General features: G+C 39.2%; 1 protein-coding gene across 1 annotated transcript in view; it reads right to left on the bottom strand.

Moving 5' to 3' along the window:
* Positions 1–22,453, bottom strand: part of plcl2 (phospholipase C like 2) — a 45,078-nt gene extending 22,625 nt beyond the window's left edge. Inside the window, exons 1-2 of the mRNA XM_086312337.1 lie at positions 22,108–22,453; positions 21,233–21,706 (exon numbers count right to left, since the gene is read on the bottom strand). Of these exons, the coding sequence (XP_086168463.1) occupies positions 21,233–21,484 (252 nt within the window). The 5' untranslated portion in view covers positions 21,485–21,706; positions 22,108–22,453. The remainder of the gene's footprint in view (positions 1–21,232; positions 21,707–22,107) is intronic.
* Between the last annotated feature and the right edge of the window lie 842 nt (positions 22,454–23,295).

The following is a 23,295-nucleotide window of genomic DNA, read 5'->3' on the forward strand; positions in this document are numbered from 1 at the left end:
GGGGTCTTAGAAAGAAAACAGTATATTATATATATACCTTTACACAAAGCCAAACTGATGTACTGGACAGCTGATATTGGCCTCGCTCAGATATGGCCATATCAGGGTATATCGCTTTAGATATGCAACAAATATAAACAATGAGGAAAAATTACCCATTTCTTGCAAATAAATAAATAAGAAATTCAAGAGGAACTGTTTTTTGAAGATCGCCCTCCTTTCACAAAGCATTCCCAAATAGTTGTGGCTGATTTGTTACGTGGCAGACTTTGTCCAAACATAAAATGAGGTCTAGTCCAGAGGTCCAAAAAACTACTAACATTTTTGTTAGTAGTCGTCTTCAGATTTCCATGTGTCCTCTGCTTGCATAGCAACATCTAATCTCGCCCCTCTATACAATCTTCTCGTGCCTGGCAGCTCGAAATGCGTTCTTCAGTTTCAGTTGTTTGCCAGCTTCCAGATAACCAGATAACAGTAAAAGCAAGAGAAAGAAATATTGAATACAAAAATATTTGCATATTTTAGCTGAGCTAAGACTTGTGCAGCGCTAAGGGACTACAAGAGCTGCAGAGCTTCCTGACAAACTACCTGATGTAACTCATTGTTACCACCTGGGGGCAATGCTAAAAACTTGTTGGACGACTGGAACAGACTTGTTCCTGCTTGTGCACGCAACGTAAACCAAAGTGCACAAACACCAAAAACAAAACAATACACTGGGTTTTATTACGTAAAAAATTATTTTAACTAAGAAAAAGAAACATGAGATATTATATTGCAGTTAAACTGATATTAGCTCACTAATACACTATACAACAACAAACAACCACAATCTTCTAGTAATGAGAATTCGGTTTTATTAAAATTAGCAAATAGGGACTTTTTGTTCTCCAGCTGCACTGCTGTCAAATCCCAGGGGAGTTCAGACCTGGTGCAGACCCAGCTGTTTTTATGTACCATATGGTAAGAGTCTGTTGGTCACATGAAGTGTGAAAGAGGTAACACAAGATAAATCTAACAGCTCTGCCATTTCCTGAGTGGATATAAATGAAACTTGTGACTAAAACTTGTTTTTCACACGAGTTTTCCATGCTGAAATAAAAAAGGAATATGTATTTAAAAAGGCCAACCTGCTGTATCTTTCCCTTACAGTTTAACAGATTCAACTTTCATTTATGCAGGTGTTTGTCTTCTGTTTGTTTTTCTGTGCAGTGGTTCAAAATAAGAACTTTTTGGTTGGGTATTTCAACCATCCATTTCTTAATCTCTAAGAGGTTTTGTGTTGTGTAATCTAACTGACATGGAGCGGATTGATCAGCTGTGGCCTTTTTTGTCAGTTTGCTCAAAAGATGGCAGCCTGCAATAACTGTACTATCTACTCTTTTAGGGGCAAATAATAATCCATGCCATTGTCCAAGATTGACTCACCAGACAAGGAGATTAGTGGAAGAAGAAAATCTAAAATCCACCAACCAAGCATATCTTTTCATTTAAAATAGTGAATTACCTATTTTCTATCACATATTAATTTGCTACAGTTATAGATTGGCAAATGATATCTCTTAGACTAAGTAGAGTTTAAGTTAGATGATTAGGAAAAAGGTCAGGGTTAGAGAACAGACCTTCCTAGGATACAAGAGGGGTAATGTTTAACTCCCACAAAGTGTGAGTAAATCAGGACAGGGTGTCCACCACCTAGCATGTGAGAAGCTAACCAAAACAGTCATAATGAACTATACTAAGAATCTCTACCCTGTTAACGGGCACTCTGGTTATGCCCTCGACTTATTTAGGTCACAATCTGACACACATTTTATTTCCATCTTTTATTCCATCTTTATGGCTTCTCCAGCCAAGACATGATTACTAGCCAGTCAAATCAAGGAATATGATGGGGCTGATCAATTATGGAAAAAATATCTACTTGCAATTATATTGGCATGTTCTGAGATCAAGATTAATTAACACCATAGCTGGGTGTTTGACACAATCGTGCATTTGTTGAACTTTTAAGGAAAACTGGCATTTTTTATTTGCTTGTCCTTGCCGGGCTTCTCGAAAACAAAGTGTGTGCGAAGGGCTGAACTGGTTTTTACTACTCTTTGTAATCAAAGCTGATCTAAACCTGCCACATCCTGTAGGGGGATGTGTTTGAGGTTTAACGAAGAGCAAAGGCACATAGCTGTCAAAGAAAGATAAAAAGAAGATGCAAAACAACACATGATTACAAAAAAAACTAAATTTGAAAATTGTTTTATCTCAATTGTCTTCTTCTTCATAGTTGTTGGATGCTGCAATTATAAATGGATTTAAATTTTGTTTAAGCTCACATCCCTACACCAGGGCTCAAAGCATCCAAAGGAGGGTGACTGCTGTAGATTCAGTGCATGAAAGATCTACTGTGAGCTGAGCAGATCAGCTCAGCCTTGGATTTAATAAATGTTGAACAGTTAACATTACCAAACTGCTGCCACACAATGAGAGAAAAGACTTCTGAGCATACTAAGTTTATATAGGGATTGGCAGAGCTGTGAAAACAAGTAAAGGACAGATGACGCTCTAGCACATTAGCAGCTGCTGTGCATCCTGATTTTTACGATTACAGCGATGTGGACGGGTCATTGGCACATGGCAGTGGATCTTTAGAGTCAGTTATACTCATCAGCTGGTCCTGGCCAATCAGCTGAAAACCCACCAATTCTAGTCACCAGCCAATCCAGTGGGTGCATCTCAACACAGGATACTGTGTAGGTCATAACATGTAGTGCGGCTAATCAATATGCAACATCAAAAAGCAATTTATAATTTTAAAGTATTAAAAATATTTTTGGCCAATGGACTTTTTCCATCTACTAGTCTGCTTGGCTGCTGAGTCAAAAAGTGAATTTGGATACCGTTTAGGACTGTTTTGGTACATACAGCCACTTGCACAAAATAAACATACATAGGCTTTTATGACAGCACATTTTGGGTTGGGTTCAGGGCACTGTGCGGGCTACTCACATTCTCCCAAATACCAAAGTCATCTAACCATTGTTTTGTGAACCTTGTTTTTGTACACATGCAGGGTCATGCTGGAATGTCCAAAAATGTCCTGGTAAACTGAAGCATTAAGATCTCTCTTCACTGGAACCAAAAGGGCCAGCACAAACCCAGAAAAACAACCTCATACCACTATCCCTCCTGCTCCAAGCTTTACACTTGGAATGCTGCAGTAAGGCAGATGATGTTTTTCTAACATTCACCAAATGCAGACTGCATGATTTGTCAATTCACACAACATGTTTCCACTTTTCAAGTGTCTAGTGGCTGCGCGACTTACATCACTCTGTCAAATGTTTGGCGGTGCCTGTTGGCCATGATAACCCATCGCCATCAAGCTCCCAGTGCACAGTTTTTATGCTGATGTTAATACCAGAGGAGGTTAGGAAACTCCGCAGTTAATGAGCAAGCAGAGCACTGCAACTCCTCATTCCTCATTGGAACTTGGCGGTGTTTGATTTTATACACCAGTGGCAATGGGACTGAAAGAAACATATGAATTCAGTGATTAACAGGTGTAGCCTCACTTTTGTCCATATAATGTAGATTCACCCACTGTAGCAGAGACCCTTCTTATCTGCTAAACACAAACTACACCAATCAGAAACAGCTGTTAGGTGAAGTGAAAAGCATATTCATCTTGTTACAATGTAATGTTCTACAGCCCACAATCCAAAGGACTTGCTCTCCTGACAATCAACCAAAATGTGCAACAAAATCCACACAGTTAAAATGTTTCCTCAAATTTGACACTTAAGTCTTTTTATGGCAACATTTTCAGCACTGAAAAAGAAGAGGATACAATTAACAAGGAAAAAATTGCCTTGGGTGGGCTGAGTTAATTGCTTACCACCATTTTCTTCCAACTGTTCTCTATGGAGCTGTTCCAGGCTTTACATCATCAGCTCTCCAGGCAGAGAGCGAGCCTATCATCTTCTCAATATTAGATTGAGACATTAGTCACAGTTACAATAAATGAATCTGTTAATTCTGTGATATTAATAAGAATCTTTACTTATTAATAGTACAGAAAGTTAATATTCCACAGGGTTGATTCTTTACTAAGTTTTAGACAAAAGCTGTCACATTTTATTAAACTGTGTGAACTGTAAAGAGCCGTTGATAGCATTATCTGCAGTGCAATAACATTAAAAACAACAGTAACAAATATGCCTAAATGGGCATACTGATCACCTTATCTCATACCCTGATCAATCTTTCGTGACATTGTGAGGGCAGCCTGCGCAATCAATTGAATTACACAACAAGCGCTAGGACATAACACAGGAGTAACTTCTGTTCAATTTCCTGTAAGGCCCTCACAAAAAGTTAATTTGTTATGGTTCTTTTCAAAACGAGATAAGGAAGAAAAAAATGCAAGACTGAGTAATTAGTCAATTTCCTAATTGCTCATCAAAGTGATGACAATAAGCTAGTAATGAATTTAAACCAGTGAAAATCATACTGTAAATGATACCTGCCCTGTAGATATGAGCTGTTTGAAACGAGAAGCAATAGATTTCTTCTTCTTCTTATCATCAAATGCCCTTTTTCTAAGCCTTTACCCATGACCATGTAACCTTCTGCAACTGGTTTCTTGTTATCTTTATAGCTGGTATGAATTTATTGGACCTTGAGAGAAATGTCAGCCATCAACCAAACATAATTGAGTTTTGATTCATTACCAGTAATAGATCTCATTCCAAGGTCACCACAATATTTTCCATCAATATGTAGGACATTTCTTTAATCCATGAACACTGCGTGCGGCCTTTCATGCTACTCCGAATAAAAAGGGTCAAAGACCCCCTTTCCACAACACAGCATTTCTTTTCCTTTCTACAGTGGTAAACTGGAATTCACTAGAATTTGGACCTCCTTTCAGAGAGTTAACAACATAATGGCTTACAGTCAAAAGGGCAATCAGTACCCTATGGAGGGAAGAGAAGGCCGGGTTAATTCTCATAAGGAAATAATGACTCAGGGTTTCATCTTTGAGGCTTCTCCAGATTTCCGCAGAGAAGTTATGTCTCTTGCCTTGAAAAGAATTTCACCTCCAAACACCCTTTACGCCACAAAGGAAACTCAATACAGAGCTTTACACCTCATGTTTATCATATTTGACAATCTAGGATCTAAAATAATTCTGGTAAAACAGTCAACAGGACCAGTGATGGAAAAATAAACTGGAGCTGAGCGTGGGAGTGACACATGCTCAGAAACATTCCTTCATAGAAGTGGACCTTTCACCCTTCCTCCAGATCTCCTCTATTTGGCAAATATAAAGACTGGGCCATTTGCTACTCCTTTACACTGTATTGTTTATTGCAAAATCATAAGTTTCTTTAATTTACATTTCAAATTCACAATGTTTATAAATGTAAAAATGTGATACTGTTACAATGCAATCACCTAAGCTTCAAGATCTCAGTTGCTTCCAGTCAATATGAAAAATGGTGGCAAGAAGAAGTAGCCATAAATGCATAGGAGGAAACAAAGGTACCTGAAGGTACAGTCACTGCAGGTTGCATCGATGTAGTGTGCAGTTGCAGATGTCGGGCTTGTGGTTATGGCTCACTCACAGTGTAGATTTGATGCAGAAGTATGACTACCTCATTAGACCTCACGAGTAAAATCTTGGGTTATAACATATTGCTTTCTGAGATTCTACTTTGTTAAATAAATAATCTCTGATCCCATCTCAAACTGCTCCTTCCCCATCTCCTTACTTTGTCTGACTCAGCAACCACTCCAAAGAACGCACACATAAACACCACATGCGGTCTGCTGACTTAGTGAATTTTAGAAAGTTCAGTTGCTTCCTTCATTCCAACATGATTCTGAATTTATTACCATTTTATTGCAGTTGTTTCTAGTAAAAAAAAGAATTCATACGTTGCTCAAACACCTGCTTTAAATTTTCATTGTCAGGGTGCCATCTGACATTCATGTTCTGTATTCATTTAATGTATTGTGTTATTGTCTCATTTATGGTTAATATAAAATGTTCTATGCATAACATTTATGCATGTGTTTTCTGCAGTTTTCCCTGAGTCACTTTATACATCTGACTGAATTAATTCAAGTAGCTGATTAGGACTGTTGCGCTTACTTTAAGCACAACAATCTCACTGGAAGAGCAGTTAAAAGGCTCTGCTTACACCAGATCAATGCTATATTCTCCCACGTTAAGCTAATTTGCCTGCAAATTCAGTGGGTCTTATTCAGAGACCAATAAACAAACAGTCATCAGTCGGTCACCTCAGACATTAGGCAGCAATAACATCAAACCACTCCCACATACGTAACATAAAGACAGAAGAACAGCCCACATGCCCACATATTATCTTTTCTACAACCAGTCTGGTGGTTTGACAAATACTCCAAAGCAAAACCTAAACTGTTAAGAGATGCCCACACTGATTTTCTTTACTGACACACATTTTTCATTGCCACAAAAAGAAACCTGAACCTCTGACTGCAATAGGCAGATTGCAACTAAAATAATGATTCCAGAGTATATTATAAAAAAAGCTCTAGTCTAGCCCTGTTATTAATAGGGATGGGTACCGGTATCCGGTGCCATCTGACATAAACGGTAGTAACCAGACCAAAAAGCAGCGCACATTTCGGTGCTTTATTTCGGTGCTTTTTTCCCTAAGATGTCATACACTTTGGATTCTAGCCAATCATTTTACCTTTCCGAGGATAGTAGGCGGGCCCAGGTACATATGTTCTTTTAGAGCAGAGCTACAGATTAAAAACGCCCAAGGCGAAGCGGTCAAATTCTGGCTGTACTTCACAGCAAAAGATGCAAACTCAGCAGCCTGCAACAAGTGCTTTAAGGTGATACTGTGCAAAGGAGGTAACACCTCGAATCTGATGAAACACCTGGCGACGTATAGCATTTTGTTAAAAGCCGAGAAATGCACCGTATTTGATAGCTTGCTGTGAGACCTCACATCAAGAACATCTACTGCGGGTGTGGTGCCTGTTATCGGACCCGGAGTTAGCAACATCCCCCAAAAACCCGAAAAGTAGAGTCCTGGCCCCTAGCCCTGCCAGTGTAGCAGAAATGATGACAGATGATGACGGCAGCAGCAGCCGTTCTTCTCTGGGTCAGTAGCTTAATGTTGTTCGTGTATAATTTACGTTGAGTAGGCTAACCATGTTATTAAATTAATGCATGCAAGGTGAACTAGCAAACACCGTCGTAGTTACATGCGGCTGTCTTCTTGTTTGATGGCAGATACTCCCTTCACCCTGGCCAAAAAGGCTAAAATGACCAAAGAGGAAGTGGAAAACAGCTAAACATGAGAGGTTTTTGGACAAAGTTTATGTTTTTTCCATTGTTTAAGCACTGCTTCCAGCCAAGCGTGATGCCATAAATCCCCTATAGCTGCAGAAAAGGCTAACATTGTTGTCTTTTTACAAAAAAAAAAACAGCTGAACATGAGAGGTTTTTGGACCAATTTTGTGTTCTCCATTCTTTAAGCACCGGTTCGAGCACCGGTTCGAGCACCGTTTAAGCACCGGCACAGTTTCAAAAGTACCAGTTTGGTACTGGTATCGGATAAAACCTAAACGATACCCATCCCTAGTTATTAATGCTCTAAAAACATATATCAGTGACCATCTATAGAATAGCTGCTTTATAAATATCACATTTAGTTTTTGTTTGTTTATGACCTTTGGATTCCTGGATGGGTTAAGTGTGGATTAGATGAACAGGACACACGAGGAAGACACTGGGGAAAAAAAGACACCCTAAATTAAATTAATTGATTAATTAAATATTTTCCAATCGCATTTGTTGCCTCAATAACAAGTTTGAAGTCTCACTCTATACAACATAAAATTCATTTTGTCAATTAAGGTCCCCACTATAGTCAGAAAGGAGAAGGCAATGCTCACTGGACAACAGCTTGGAAATGACAAGTTGTTAGCCAAGTAGTGTCCATGATGTTTGTTTTAAAAAGCTAAGACGGCATCCAAGAACAACTGAACTAGTAACTAACTGTACTAACTGTAAGTAACTAACTAACTGTTCAGTCGACCATGCAGTTGATTTTTCTCCGTCATTACTTGGCCTTTTTGGAAGGCACCATATATTTTTCTATGCAGGGAAAACATTGTACATGGAGACCAACAAGTCTGCTAGAATACTCAGTTAATCTGCTGCAAATTTTATTGCAGGTAAGACAAAGTTAGCGAGCAAATGAGTGCATTTGCGTTGAACCTTTAGGTGCCAAAGTTGGATGTCAGACCTTCTCGGTACCCCTTTTTGTTTTAAGTACCACAGACAACCCGTTTGTTTGTTCTCCGAAGTCTTGGCAATTGGGGAAAAAGACAAAAAGAAAAAACAAACAAACACATTTTAACCGACAAATATAAAAAACAACGTAAAGTTAGACTTTTCTGCAGGATATGTCAGGTTTGGGTAGGTAAGCCTTCAGAGGGTTCACTGCAATTTTATCTGTGATAGTATTGGCTGTAGGGGAAAAAATTCACAAGAAGCTCCACACGAGGCTCCATAAATATATCATTATATACTCTGTGAGGAACTCTCCAGTCAGTTCCTCCAGCTGTAGAATAACTTCAACACAACCATTCACAACTGCAGAACTGCATGTCAGGTCCAGCATAGCAGCAAGTAAAACTAGCTCGACAAAAATGTTGGAAGTGGGTTGACAGGTCGTTTAAAAAAAATGAATAAATAAATCTTTAAAAGTATTTGATATATGAAGCTAAAATTCACAGCAATCATTATTAATTATCCATATTATCATTATCAACATATCATTATATATCCAAACTTTTGACCATACATTTTGTGGCAAATCTGAGATGGTCAAGCAGAAGAGGAAGCAGGAAATGTGGCGAAGCAAAGCAGGGCAAAGACGTGCAGTGAAGCCTGGGATTAACTATGATTTTAGATTGAAAAACTGGCAATTTTGTTTGGCTCTTTACACCACTTATAGACAAGTCTTGCAATGTTACAGCTCCAAGTAGACTGTAAAACTGTGAAACATCGAGAAATTCTCGCATTATTGATGGCAGGTCAACACTGCATTTCACATTTTGGTAAGAACTCCACCAGGCAATATGAAGCAAAACTGTCATGTCAGAGTTCAGTATAAAAAAAAAAAAAGACTGAAAAGCAGTGGCACATTCTCAGCATCTGATAAGGCGTCCATGATGAGGCAGCGCGATGCAAGCAAAATTGACACCATCCGTTAGCTGGAGACTGCATCATATTTCCACCTTCAGGAGTCGTATTACCATCACAACAGCTGAACTGATTCATCCGTGGACTCTCTTAAGGCTGAACAGAAGGCACTGAGAAAAACAGAGACCTGACTAACTTTGTTTCATTTCTAAAAGGACTACAAAAGGTTAATATGCAGAATCAATCCAACATATTAATGCACTACTTTTCTATTAATGTTATTGTCATACTAACATCAGTAACATAACTCAAAGTGAAAGTGATCAGAACTCAAGAACAATGTTATTGATAAACACTCCCAGAGAACAGCTGTTAAAGGTCCCTGCAGTCAGGATATTAGTTTGTGATTTTAATCACACAAAGCTTCCCAGTTTATAAAGTCAACATAAACACTAAATGTGATCTAATTACAATAACAGAAGACTCAGTGTAAACAGAGCTGGAGATAATATACACATTAATATCTTCTCACAGTTTATTTTTATGTGAGTATTAAATATTTACTGTGTAGAAGTTACAGTTACCCAAAGCGATCCACGTTAAAAGAACTAATGGGACAACAGAAAATAAAGCATGAAGTCTATAGCAGTGCTGCAAAAACGGTATTCATAATCAATTTATCTGAGGATTTTTTTCATTATTGAATCATTTGAAATTAAATTAATATATTACAGAGACAGTGCTTTCACTTGACAAAAGCAGCCTTGTTTTCCTGAATTAATGAAACAATTATCTCAAAAATTCCAAAACTCAAATTTTATTACTCCATTTTTTCTGAATGAACAAGACATGTTAAAATCCCAGAAAGCCTCTAATGCCCTGAAACCTTGATTTCATAAGCAATAAAGAGCAAACCCTTAATACACTTAGGGGTAATTCACTCAAAATTCATCCACAGAGTCTACGTGGTGTCCAATGATGTTGACTCAAGAGACAAAGGCACAAGTATATCCCAATATTTCAAGAGAAAACTACATTTACAAAAAAAAAAAAAAATCATGTGAGCCATCATTAACAATGAAATCAAGCTTTAAAGTCAACATAAGCTCTTTTAGGATTTTAAGATTTCCTGTTAATTCAGATAGCAAGTGTTTTTTTTGTTTTGTTTTTTAATGAAAAGCGCCGTCTTACGCTTCCATAGAAATTAAGAAGCCAAGTAGCAGCCAGGTGCAGCTAATCAAATACAATCAGTCAACAGCAAGAGTGACCAGGGGTTTTGGCAGTTTGTTGGTCTGGGGCATTCTGGTGTGTTTTAACACGCTGCCAAAATCTTCCTAGAAGAAGACCTCAGAGCAAATTCACCTCAAGGTCAGAACGTTCAAACTCAAGAGCTCTTCGGGCCTCTACAGGCCACATGCATGCATGTAAAATGTTAAGGTTAATAACAGTTACAGTTAGAAAAAGACTGACAGAAAATATGGCTCCTTTGCCAGGAGAAAGTATTTCTCTCTAAAAAGAACATAGCAGCACAGCTTAGCTTGCCTTTAGGTTGCATGTGAGCCAAGTCCAGACCTCATCTCAACTGAAATGAAGAGAGCTGTGCATTAACAAATGTCCACAAAACTTCAGTTTAGTTCTGCCAAACGTGGTTATACAAGCTACTGAGCCATGGGGTGTACTTAATTTTCACAGGACTACCTATCATCCTGTGTAAATGTGTTTGTGAAAAATATGCTTGACTGCATATTAAAGTATAAAATTAATGCCATCCATTACAAGGGCATAGAAGGACTTCTGCCGTTAATGTGGTAGAAATGTATTTGATGCCAAGTTTTTTGAGCTACCCCTGAAATAACTTGGTGAAGCAAACAGCATTTGTGCAAATCAGTGACACCCGACCTGGTAAATTAATAGGCAGTGATTCCGGTTAGTGCTTCTGCAAGTTGCCTTGCATACGTAAACACAACGGCTAGATGTGTGACGCACAGCAGGACATCAAGGACAGCTGTCAAAAAACCATCAATAAATTATACAATCAGCTGCCAGCGGCACTAGTTCAGACAAATGGATAAGACTCCAGCACGCACACCACATTATTCAAGTAACTTTTTGAAGAAGAAGAATAAATTCAGACTCCATTTGAGAAAAATCTCTTCTTGGCAGATTCAGGCTAAATGATGATGGGCCCGTCTGTCGTAACATTTCAGTAGTACATAGTAGCATGCATAATTAAAGTGACAATGCAACAGCAATAACACCACCACTTGCAACATCATATTTAAAAAGGAAAGCGTTTCGCCACCCGCTTTACTCAATCATGCCCTAAACAAGACTTCAGACCTTTTGTCTTTCTTTTTTTTCTAAACTACAGAATTTAAGGATTATATCAGTTGGTATTTTGCTCGGGGACTAGTAAGTTTGTTGAGACTCTTTTTCACACTGCATTTCCCTAATTAATTTTCATACTTATTTCTCTCTGGGCGTTTAAAATAGGACAAGCAGTGACTGTACACTTACACATTCCAGTGTGAGTACTCACATGGAAGAATGTATGGCTGTGCATTCAACAGTAATTATATAGCACAGTTAATTAGAGTGTAGAAGGGAAACACCAGGGGCCCGTTCTTCGTACGTCGCTTACTACATCCAAGATCAAATGACACATCCAAGATCAAATCATCGCGCTAACCGTGAGCTCGCTAATCCGGTTCCCCGAACATACCTGCTGTTGACGATTACTACAGCTGGACGCAGGAATGTGACATCACTGGGTGTCGTAAAAGGGGCTACGCATCGATAGTAGAAACATTGATCGGCAACCCGCTGATTGGTCGGCGAAAATGTCGAAGGGGCGTGCTCGGTATTTTCCGGCAGCAGAGCAAGAACTCATGAGTGAGGGATTACAGGAGTTTCAGAGTTTAATTAAAACGCAAGAGAACACTGCAAAGGCTGCAAAAGCAAGGAGAGAGGGCTGGCAGAAAGTTGCTGACAAATCAAACTCGTAGGTAATTTAATAATAATAATAATAATAATGGATTGGATTTATATAGCGCTTTCCAAGGCACCCAAAGCGCTTTACGATACCACTATTCATTCACTCCCACATTCACACACTGGTGGAGGCAGCTACGGTTGTAGCCAGGCTGCCATATCGCGCCATCGGCCCCTCTGGCCAACACCAGTAGGCGGTAGGGTAGATCTATCATATGACACTATATTGTCCAATATCATATGGCATTATATTATATTATAATATGTTATATTATATCCCCTTTCACATTAGAGCCACAACAGGACCCACAAGAACATGGGAACAAGTAAAAGTGGAATACAGGAGTATTCTACAGAATGGTAATATTTATCTCTTAGATTGCTTTGCGTCTCTTGGCAAGGTAATACTGGCCTGTAATACTCTGTTAGTTTGTTCATAACAGCAACCAAGAAAAGGGCAGAGGAAAAAAAGACAGGTGGTGGTCCTGCACCCCCTCGTCAACAAGTTGGTTAAGTAAATAATACCCTCACGGGAAAATCGATATCTCTCTATGAGCACACTGTCGCGCTGAGCTAAAGGATCCTGTCTATCCCGCAATATACGCTGAATTCTGAGGACTCTCCTTATCAATCTTGCACCTTCCGCAATGGGTTGGTCGCGTATACGGACAGGACATGGCTGCGACAGGCTTCCCAAATCCACCTTCGCTTTTATAGCCGTGGTCTCTCATCTTGATTACACGAAGTAATTTACAATTGCTACTCTGAAATATGAATTAAATCTGTAATAATCACATACATGTAATAGAATGTTAATAGTTCATTTCCCTTTTTTAGGAAATGACCTGTATGTATCTGTGTGACATCAATAAAAGGATCAAGTGCTGCATTATCTTTAGTTACATTGATAATATTTATTTATGGTGAAACAGTGGAAAAATATCGCTGTTGCTTTCGTATAAATGAAGCGGACATACCTGCGTGGCCGCGATCTAATCCTGTTTACATAAAGTAAACCTGCTCCCGAGCAGGTTTACGCTTACGGCTCTGTTGCTATGACAGCAAGTCCCGGATGAGCTTCGGGGAACCGACTGATCCAGGATCACGCGAAATCGTCAACAATCTAATCCGGCTAACCTACTTAGCGAGGTACGAAGAACGGGCCCCAGTGCTCAAAAGCTATTAATAAACATGGTAAACACTGATGACTGCAGTATGTTACAGCAGGTATAATAAGAGCATCCTTAATCTATATCTATCGATATTCGACTCAAGGAAATACTTTCACAACACTACAAGCCAAGTATTCAGAGAATTTACCAGCTAAGACTGACATTGAATGATGCCTCAGTCTTCAAGTTGTATAAAACCTGATCTTGAAATCTTAAAAGGTGTGCATAATGTAGCATGTGCATTGCATACCAGGAGCTGAGAAGAAACAGCAAGAGAGTGCTAGTATTATTTGTTAAATAGCGTGTGATAACACCAGTATTATCCAACAAGTTGTGTTTCAGTTTTGTGAAGTGAAATTCTAGTATTTTAATAGTCTGGTACTTAATACTAATTACCTGATATTTATGTGTGTGCATTACATCTGTACACTTCACTTGTATTTTTATTTTATTCCTATTTATTCTATTTATCCCCTTCGTATATTTTATTTATATATGTCTCTGTATTTATATATATATATATATATATATATATTATATATATATATATATATATATATATATATATATATATATATATATATATATATATATATATATATATATATATATATATATATATATGTATGTATGTGTGTGTGTGTGTGTGTGTGTGTATTCTGTAACTGTAACTTCTGTCGGTGCTGTGCTTTTGGAAACCGAATTTCCCAGAGGAACCCACCCGAGGGATTAATAAAGTTTTATCTTATCTTATCTCTTATCTTTATGCTAGCGGTCCCCAACCTTTTTTGTGCTACGGACCGGTTTATGCCTTTAAGGTGTTGCGGATAAATACAACAAAATAAAACCAGTACTGGTACCCAAAAAAGAAGATTTATTCATAACACACGGGAAAAGACCCAGGGAAACAGAGTTAACGATAAAAACGATTAAAAAAAAAAAAAAACGATAAAAACCCTGAAAACCATACATTTCACACCTGACCTTCAACTCTCGCCCGATACCAAGCGACTCGTGGCCTGGGGCTCGGGGACTGCTGCTTTATGGTACCTAACCTTAGCTATTATGTTGAGCTCATGGTCAAATATGTTACCTTTTGCCTCCAAAAACCAACATGGCAGAGACCAAAACTGATGGGTGACATCACAGTGGCTACATTCATCTTTTATATACAGTCTGTGCTCATCACTATAAGGAGGAAACTCTCTCCAAACAGTCTGCTTTTACACACCCAACCACTGCTAGAAAACATTCAGTGTTCTGCATCGACGTAATGTAAAGTGTTTGTGTAAATGTAGATCTTTAAAAATGGAAAAGCACCGCTGTATGAGTTGCCACTGAAACTAAGTCAGCAATCTGATACAATGATGAAGATCACCATGACGTAACTTGTTTGGACTCACAGCACGGCTGGTCCGCCATAATTAATGCCATATTGTTTTCCCTTTTAACAGAAGGACATCACAGTTTGTGTTCTTCTCATACCAGAGCTGTGAAAAAAACTGTTGTTTATAAAGCAAAGTAATGGAGTGATTCAACTTAATCGAAAGGATCTGAGGTGGGACATAGGGGTAAGAAAAGTGTAGCTACGAGATGCACTGCCACCCAAAAGCTTCACAGGTGAATGCTTAAAAAAGAAAAGAAAAAAAAAAGAAAATGGACTGGTCAAAGTAGTAGCCATATCCCAGTAGATAAACTGGGAGCAGCAGAAATAAACTTTTTGTTTTAAATTTCAAGCTGTCAAAGAAGAGTTGTTACTGAATGTGCGCATACATCTGTGAAGACACAACCTTCCAAACCAGGTATACAGAGTGTTTTCACTACAATCACAAGAACCAGTGCCTAAATGTTTTTACAGCACTCAAGCCCAATAAAAAGGGGGAAAAAATGCAGATGAAATGCCCTCAAACATTTTGTTTTGGTGTCATTGAGGGTCTCCTCACTCTTTGTTATATATAAACCACTATTGTGGATTTTATGTCGCAATCGTTTAAAGATGAAACCTACCACCACGTCACTGCGTCCACTTCAATATGTAAACCAGGACAGCTACAGATTACTGGATTTTTAACCTTTAAAAAAAAGGTTCACTGGCTTCATTTTCCAAGTTATTTAGGTTTTTTATAGCACAAAGACACATAACTACAAGTATTACATGTAGCTACAAGTAAGTACATTTTATCTGAAAGTGTTTCTTTTCTCAAATCCCTTCAAACCTTCAGAGGGTTTGAAACATCACTATAAAAAGAAACTTCATCTTTCATAAAGAGGATGTGGCCACCGGACAATGAAATCATAACAGTAAAAACTGTTTCCAATTATTAAGAAAACCTATAACCTAAAAATAACTCTAATCTCTCCTGCTGCATTATTTTCCACTGCACGAGTGACTTTTCATGTTTTTCCATTGCGTTCAGCTACGGCTAGGCTTTACAGACCAAATTCATATTGACATTTTATGTTTCAGTATTTTCAACAAAAGCAACTATGCGAAATGTCACAAACAAAACTCTGGTAAATATCTAGATAATATTTAAACAGTTGGTTTCTTTATTAAACAATTGCTGCCATTTTTAACAACTGTATTAGAACAGACTTGTGGTAGAACAATGGTAGTTTACCCTTGACTGGGTAAACTACCTCGTTTCAGTCTGTGATAGTTTTTTCTTCCTTCCACTCTGGGGCTGTGTGAGGCACAGATCCACTGATCTTACCAGGTAGAAAGCCAGCCCCAAGCAGAAAGAAGCACCGACCTGCACAGAAACTGAAGGCATGATCGAGCGTTGACATGGACGGCAGCAAAACCAATTTAAGCGGTCTACAAGAAATAAATAATATAGTTTAAGTATACAATATATGTAGAATATTTTCCCTGCATCAGCATGAGGCTCCACTGGAAAAAACAGGAATTTACTTTGCTAAAAATGAGACATGTTTATCTATAGGTTCCTCAATGGGTTAGTTTGTGCTACTCTCTGACTTTGATGACAAAATGTGTTAGTTCAGATTAACCAATAAATTCATTGATGCATCAGCTTTTGTCAACATTATGTAAAATAAGGTCCTACCATCTAGCTTCATACGTCTTAACTTTTATCCATTTAAAAAAAAAAAAGAAGAAAAAAAACAATCATTTTAAACATGACTACTGTCTTTCTAGAGCAACACACTGCAAAACTGCACCATTAGCAGGACTGTCATCCGTCTTACTTTTTACCTGAACTGTTTGCAACTTCTCATCACAGTGTAAGGGATGCTGCAGCCCTGATTAGTAACAGGGAGCTGGATAACATCTGAGACGCAGATGTTAACTGGCATTATGAAAAACAGGCAAGATCAGTTTAACTAATGGTATCAGAGTTGAAAAATTTAGTTCAGAGCTTGTGAACTCGTAACTCTGAACCCACATACAACTCTGCCAGCCTGCAACCCCCAATTCATCTACAGGCAAAAAGTTAAATGAACAAAACTATAAAAATGACAATGCTAAGTTGAGGTACCAACAATCATAAACAGCCCACTGAACAGTAGTCAGGTTTGGTAACATTCTATTTTTATTACAAGGTTCAGACATATTTTGTGGCTCCACACGGAATTTTGTTAGTCCAATAAACTTAAAGGTTGCCGACTCCTGGTCTAGTCAACGAATCCATCACAGACCTTCCGAGGGTTCCACAAACCCTCTCCGGTTCTCTAGAGCAGCGGTCCCCAACCCCCGGGCCTCGGACCGGTACCGGTCCGTGAGTCGTTTGGTACCGGGCCGCGAGAGTTGAGGCTCAGGTGTGAAATGTATGGTTTTCAGGGTTTTTATCGGTTTTCAGCGTTATTTTGTTATCGTTTTTATCGTTAACTCGGTTTTCCTGGGTCTTTTCACATGTGTTATGAATAAATCTTCTTTTTTTCGGTACCGGTACTAGTTTTATTTTGTTGTATTTATCCGCGACACCTTAAAGGCCAGTCCGTGAAAATAATGTCGGGCATAAACCGGTCCGTGGCGCAAAAAAGGTTGGGGACCGCTGCCATAGAGGTCCTGGCACATGAAAGTTTTCTGTCACTGGGATGATGAGCGACAGTCTGAGCATAGATTTGGGGTGGAGTATAGCATTATTCAGCAACCACCAAATTAAAAGCTCAACAAATGGTGTAATTTTGTCACCCAAGGACTTTGGCTTGACTCAGTATGTAATTTAGGAAGAACGGCCCCAACCATGCAGCTTTAAATGTGCACTGGCTTGTAACTCTTAACCACACACATGTATACACACCCACACTAATTATGTGACACTGAAACCTTTCTAGAAGTCAAGTTGTTAAGCACAGAGGTACTACAAGCTGTTACTATGACACCATGGTGGGTGATGTTCCAACCACATCCTCCCATCGCTTCAGAGAAAGAGTTTAACAAGAAGTGATTGTGTGAAACAAGCCGTCTCGTAAACGCTGGCCTACTCCTTCGCCACCAACATCTCAGTGCATTACTTGATCAGTCATACCTATCAGGAACAAAAACAAATACCTGCAAGAAAGGATTTCCTTGTAGTCAAGGGCACAGCTTGCTGCATTCTTGATTTACTGGATGTATTCCTCAGGATATTCAGAGAGAGTTTAGTCATCACGCAAGTGGAACAGTGAATGATTAGCATGTTGCAGTTTTATTTTCCATTCACAGACACATTTACGTATGCAACTTAAATTGTTTTTGTTTTTTTAAATAATTTCAGCTTTAAAAAGGGGAAATTTGGAAGATAAATTCCACTTTAGTTAGCTTTATTGTTAGTGGGGGTTTTCTCTTAATTTTTTTTAACCCATTGCTGATTAATATTTTCACTTCCTGTATGAACACAAATCTTTTTACCCAACTGACTTCTCCTAATGGCGGCCTACCGTAACATATGTTTTGTCTCCAACTTGTCGTAAGTTGTCTCTGCTGTGATTCACTAGATATTTATCCATCTGCGTACTGTGTTGCGAAGGAAATGCCACAAAACCATTTCAAACTACCTGAGGTACATTTCACATATTTCATTATGCTTTGTCATGAAGGCTACTGTTATACAATCTGATATGGCGGTTATTGAATTTAGGTCATTGAGCATTTAAGAAGGATTTCTCATCTGCATGGATAGCCTGGCACTGCACCATCATGTGGAAATCGCTGGACCAGTTAACTATAATTGGACAGTTGCATGAAGAGCATCGATCTCTGCCTCTCCTTGGACAAAATGTTCTCAGTTCAATCAAAAATATCTTAGAGAAAAAGTCAGAAATCTTTTCATATCTATTACATTTAAATAAACGTGTCTGAATTCAGGGCATTTCTTAACACGTGCCTTCAGATCTCTCGGGAACTAAGACGGACTCTTGCATAGTGAGAGATTACTTGGAATTTTGCACCATTGATTGATGTCGATATTATCCCCGTCAATCATCAGGTAACATCAAAGCTCAGCAGCTGCAATTTTCCAAGAATTTGCCTCCTTGCTGATCCTGTTGGCAAAAATGTGAGCACCTGATCCCTGCCCTGCATCCAGAGCAGAGGAACTTTCCTCAGGTATAACATCACAGATCGAAAACTGGGTGCTCATTTTGTGTTAATGCACAATTAGGACACAGACTTCACTCAAAAGCACGCTGCTCTCTGATAGGTGCCTCTGAATAAATTCCTCACATGGCTCATGCATTTTAAATCTGGCAGGCCCCTGAGGAAATAAAATCCCTGGTCTAACAGCTAATTTACTGACCTCTAGAAGCCAAACGTAAACACGCATTTTAATTAAAAAGGCACACATTTCTGAGATCTTTTGGGAGCCATTTTGAGTCTCTGCTAGGTTAACGTTTACCAGGCAGACAGTATAAATAATGTGAAGAACAGAGTAGTGAGCAGTTTGTTCAGTCTAGACAGCATCTCCAGTGCAGTCTTGTGACTCACATTGTGACAACGACAGTAGCAGTGGGGAAATTTACATTACAGAGCTGCTGACATTAGCTAAAGAAAATGTCTTGGGGCTTTCGACATAATGTGCAACGTGAGGAAGTGTCATCATCTTTGATACCCTTAAGCAATATTCACAACATCTACACCCATGAGGTGACTAAACCAAAAGACAAAGCTTTAGACTGAGAACCAAAATCAAATTACGAACCAGCAGATTAGACCTCTGTATGTGTCAAATGTTTAGTATTTGCATACCTCGCAGAAACATGCACACTTGTGCATTTCAGCAGCCATATTAGTATTCAGAATCAGCACCTGGAACATGTTAAGTCTTGCTCGCAGACTCTCGCTGACCACATGGCTCTCTCCCAGCAGCATTTTCTCGTGTTACCTTCTACATTATAAATACTATGATAACAGTGTGCAGGACTAATCTTAAAATTGATGCATAGGTGCAGGATTTTTCTGGCAAAAAACATGCCTTAAGGAAACAGTGACGTTTCTCTTTTTTTGGCGGGGGTGGGGGGTTCAAAAACATGTCGATCATACACAGAAATTCAGCATGATGAATTTGATTTATGGTGCATAAGTTGCAGATCATTTCTAATCAGACAATTCAGTGGTTGCTTTACAAATGAATTTACAGATAAAATGTGAGAAGTGGTTGAAAATGCAAACCCAGCCTTCTCAAGCCGCTCTTTGCACAGCTTGAGAAGATTGGCTTTGGTATTTTCTGCTCTACAACTCCTTCCAGTTGGAAACGGTGGCAGCGCTGGTAGTTGGAAGTGGACCAGAGGTGCGCAAGTAGACGACTATAAAGAATAGAATGAAGAAATTCAAATCGGGTATGGTTTTTGTTTTCTACGAGTGGAAGTGCAGAACTTTTTGATTACAACAAGCCACGTAAACAATGCAGGAATGTTCTTCTTGTCAGGCGTAGCTCGACATGCATCCTGACAACACTGGAGGAGCTGACTGTTTTATGATTCGTAATGTTAAAGCAGTCACACACAAAAGACCTCTCTGATTGACAGCCTCAGCAGACTGAGGCAAAACGATTTGTTTATATTTTGGAAAATGAGGTTCAGTGAATTAACTATCAACTTTTTTGTTGTTGTTGCTGTGTACCACCAGATGTACTGAAAAATAAAACAGGATTAGTAATTAGTGATTTTCAGGTAAGTTTGGAAGCGCTTTGGTGCAAGCCCAAATTCACTAGCTGCCAAGCTGAGGCATGTTTGGTTGAAGTAAGTTCAAGATAGTTCATTGTTATAAAGACATGTTTTTAACCTCAAGCAATGAAAGATGCTCCCAAAGTCAGTAAGTGACACTGAGTAACTACTATGATTACAATAATCTGTCTGATCTGCCATAATCAGACAGCACTAGGGAAACATAAAACATTTTTAGTCGTGCATAACATTTTATTAAGAGCACCAGCTACTATCATTACCCTTCCACTCTCTCATCCCCACTTTACCTCAGTCAGCTTTCATTTACGAGTATTTGTTGTTCTCCAATTTAATCTCTGTTATTGCACACATTAGTTTTCCCTCCTAAATTAGCACAGACAGCATATTACTTTGAACCACATGCTTCACCTAAACGTCTGTTTCTTCCCTTCTGGTAACTGTATCGTGGCTCTTCAGGCACAAGTGCTTTAGTAGCCAGAATTTCTTGACATACAAGCTAAAGTCAACATACACTCTGCTATAGACATTATATTTAAAGTACAGGATGTGCTTCCTATTACTGGCTCATATTGTGTGAAAATTTCACAGCAATCATGGTGCACAAAACCAAAGATGTACACAGAAGAGACTGCACAGTAACTTCCAACATCCAGTGTCCTGCGTAGATGTGCAACACACTGGCTCACCAGAATGAATGGTATAACACAGAGGCTTGAACTTCAGTGTTTACCTTGATAATGCTGCTCCTGCGTGGTATTTCAGATTTGGTGTCCAGACCGGCAGAGGTGTTGGCGTTGTCCACCCCGGTTTGGCTGCCAGGTGCGACGAGGGATCCCGAGCCGACCATATTTTCAGATATCCCACAGTCTCCATTCAAGACCGACACTTCGCAATGCGTCTTACCAGCTGCGTTGTCGCTGGGCACGGCAGTATCGTCGGGATTCAATGGAGGCAGGCTGCCGTCCTCTTCAAACTCCGCCATAGGCACTTCGAGCACACACACACGCTCCCTTTCTCTCTCACACACACACACAAGCTGACGAGCTGCTGGGTAACAAAGCCGTATGTTTCAGCCGTACTCCCAATTTCCTGCCTGGCCTATTGCCTCGATGTAACATTTACACCAAATCACGCCGTATCATCTCTCGGTGCAGATAGCTGACAGGTTCCTACAGAGAGAGGGGTTTTCTCCGTGCATTGTGCTCTGTGGAGAGAAACCACAGCGATTAGCATAATTAGGCAGCATGACAGTAGTAACAACAGCAACGTGAACAGTGGCAGCTTTTGTACAGAAGGCGTTCAGCAGTGCGCTGAAAGCGGATGTTAACTTGCAATCACTACAGGCTGTCATCACAAATGCAGCAAATACAGCCGGTTTTTCCCCATTTATGTGCATGCTTTCTTGTGCATTTCTGCACAAGTTCGCACACACAGCGACTCCATTACGGTCCATTTAACTGTAATAACAATAATAACAACCCCCCACACCAGCGTACCGGTGGTCGTTAAGGTAAATAACGTTAACAGAAACTTATCAGGTCAATTAACGTCTCCACTAAAGTCACGATTAGCTTCATGTGACGCTCGTCGGTTTTGTGTACTTGCCTTTTAAAGCGCCTGGTCCCACACTATCCATGAATGACCCGTCTTCTTTGAGCACAGCACCCTTGGCTGTCTTTCACTACTGTGTGCCGAGCAGCGCTTAGCTTAGCTACAGCTAACTCCACTCGCCTGCTAGCTGTTTGAAGTTAGTTTTCCCAGCCAACTAAAACCCTAAAAAGGAAGGAGAGAAATGCTTCCCCTGAATTTTTTTTCAGGTCAGACTTCAGCGGTTATTACGTTTTCTTAAAAGAAAAATGAGAAAGAAACGAAAACGTTGATTTCCCGTTAAATCACGCGCATACAGTAGTCTCCATGGAACAAAGTTGTGTATGTCTCGTGAACGCGCAGCAGGAGAAACAGGCCGAGCTGTCAATCAAACCCATAGACAAGGGCTGCCAAACATACGGCCTGCGGGCTCGTACCGGTCCGCCACAGGGTCCCGTTTGGTCCACTTGATGGTTTGGCAAAGTGTAAAAATTGCAGAATAAACCTTAATTACTCCTGTTAATCAATAACATGTACCACCGGTCCTTTTGTGGTGGTGCTGAAACTGAAAGATACAGAATGTATTTATAGATCTAGTCCAGTGATTTAATTCTTAAAGGTGTCAAATATGTTTTCAATGTTTTATTACTTTACGGTGTGATCTGTAAAATATAATGTACATGTACAGCCAACGAAATCACACTTATTTATCTCAAAAGACCTCACCTGCTCATCATTAGTGTTATAAATTACTCTCAGGAAATAAGAAAAATGATTAAGTACGAAGTAATACCCCTTGTTTTAAAGTTATAGAAATGTGGTTTTTAATGGTTTTTAAGGTTTTTAAAAATGTGAGCAAAATTTTTAAAAACCTTACCTGTGGCTGAGCTGAATAGTTCTCAAAGTTTTACTTCATGTCCAGAAGAGAATATTTGGACGTGTAATAATATTTACTTATTAAATGATTAAATATAAACAATTACAGAATGTTTTTACTGAGCTTACCCACTTAAGCTGAAATTAGGTTGCACTTTGACTAAAATAAGTTAGAAATCCGTGCTGTAGACTACCAGGAAATATTAGACCCACACACACACATCAATTACTTTCACTTTTCTACATAGCAAACAAGGCTGCGTGCCACACACTGTAAAATACCCACATGCCTTTCACATTACTCTCACATAGTTTAAGTGTTTTCTTGCT

This window comes from Aulonocara sp. 'chitande type north' Nkhata Bay, linkage group LG11 (genome assembly GCF_057382095.1).
Source record: "Aulonocara sp. 'chitande type north' Nkhata Bay isolate Kocher_YH1m ecotype deep benthic linkage group LG11, A_spYH_male_GT1.1, whole genome shotgun sequence".
Classification (NCBI taxonomy): domain Eukaryota; kingdom Metazoa; phylum Chordata; class Actinopteri; order Cichliformes; family Cichlidae; genus Aulonocara; species Aulonocara sp. 'chitande type north' Nkhata Bay.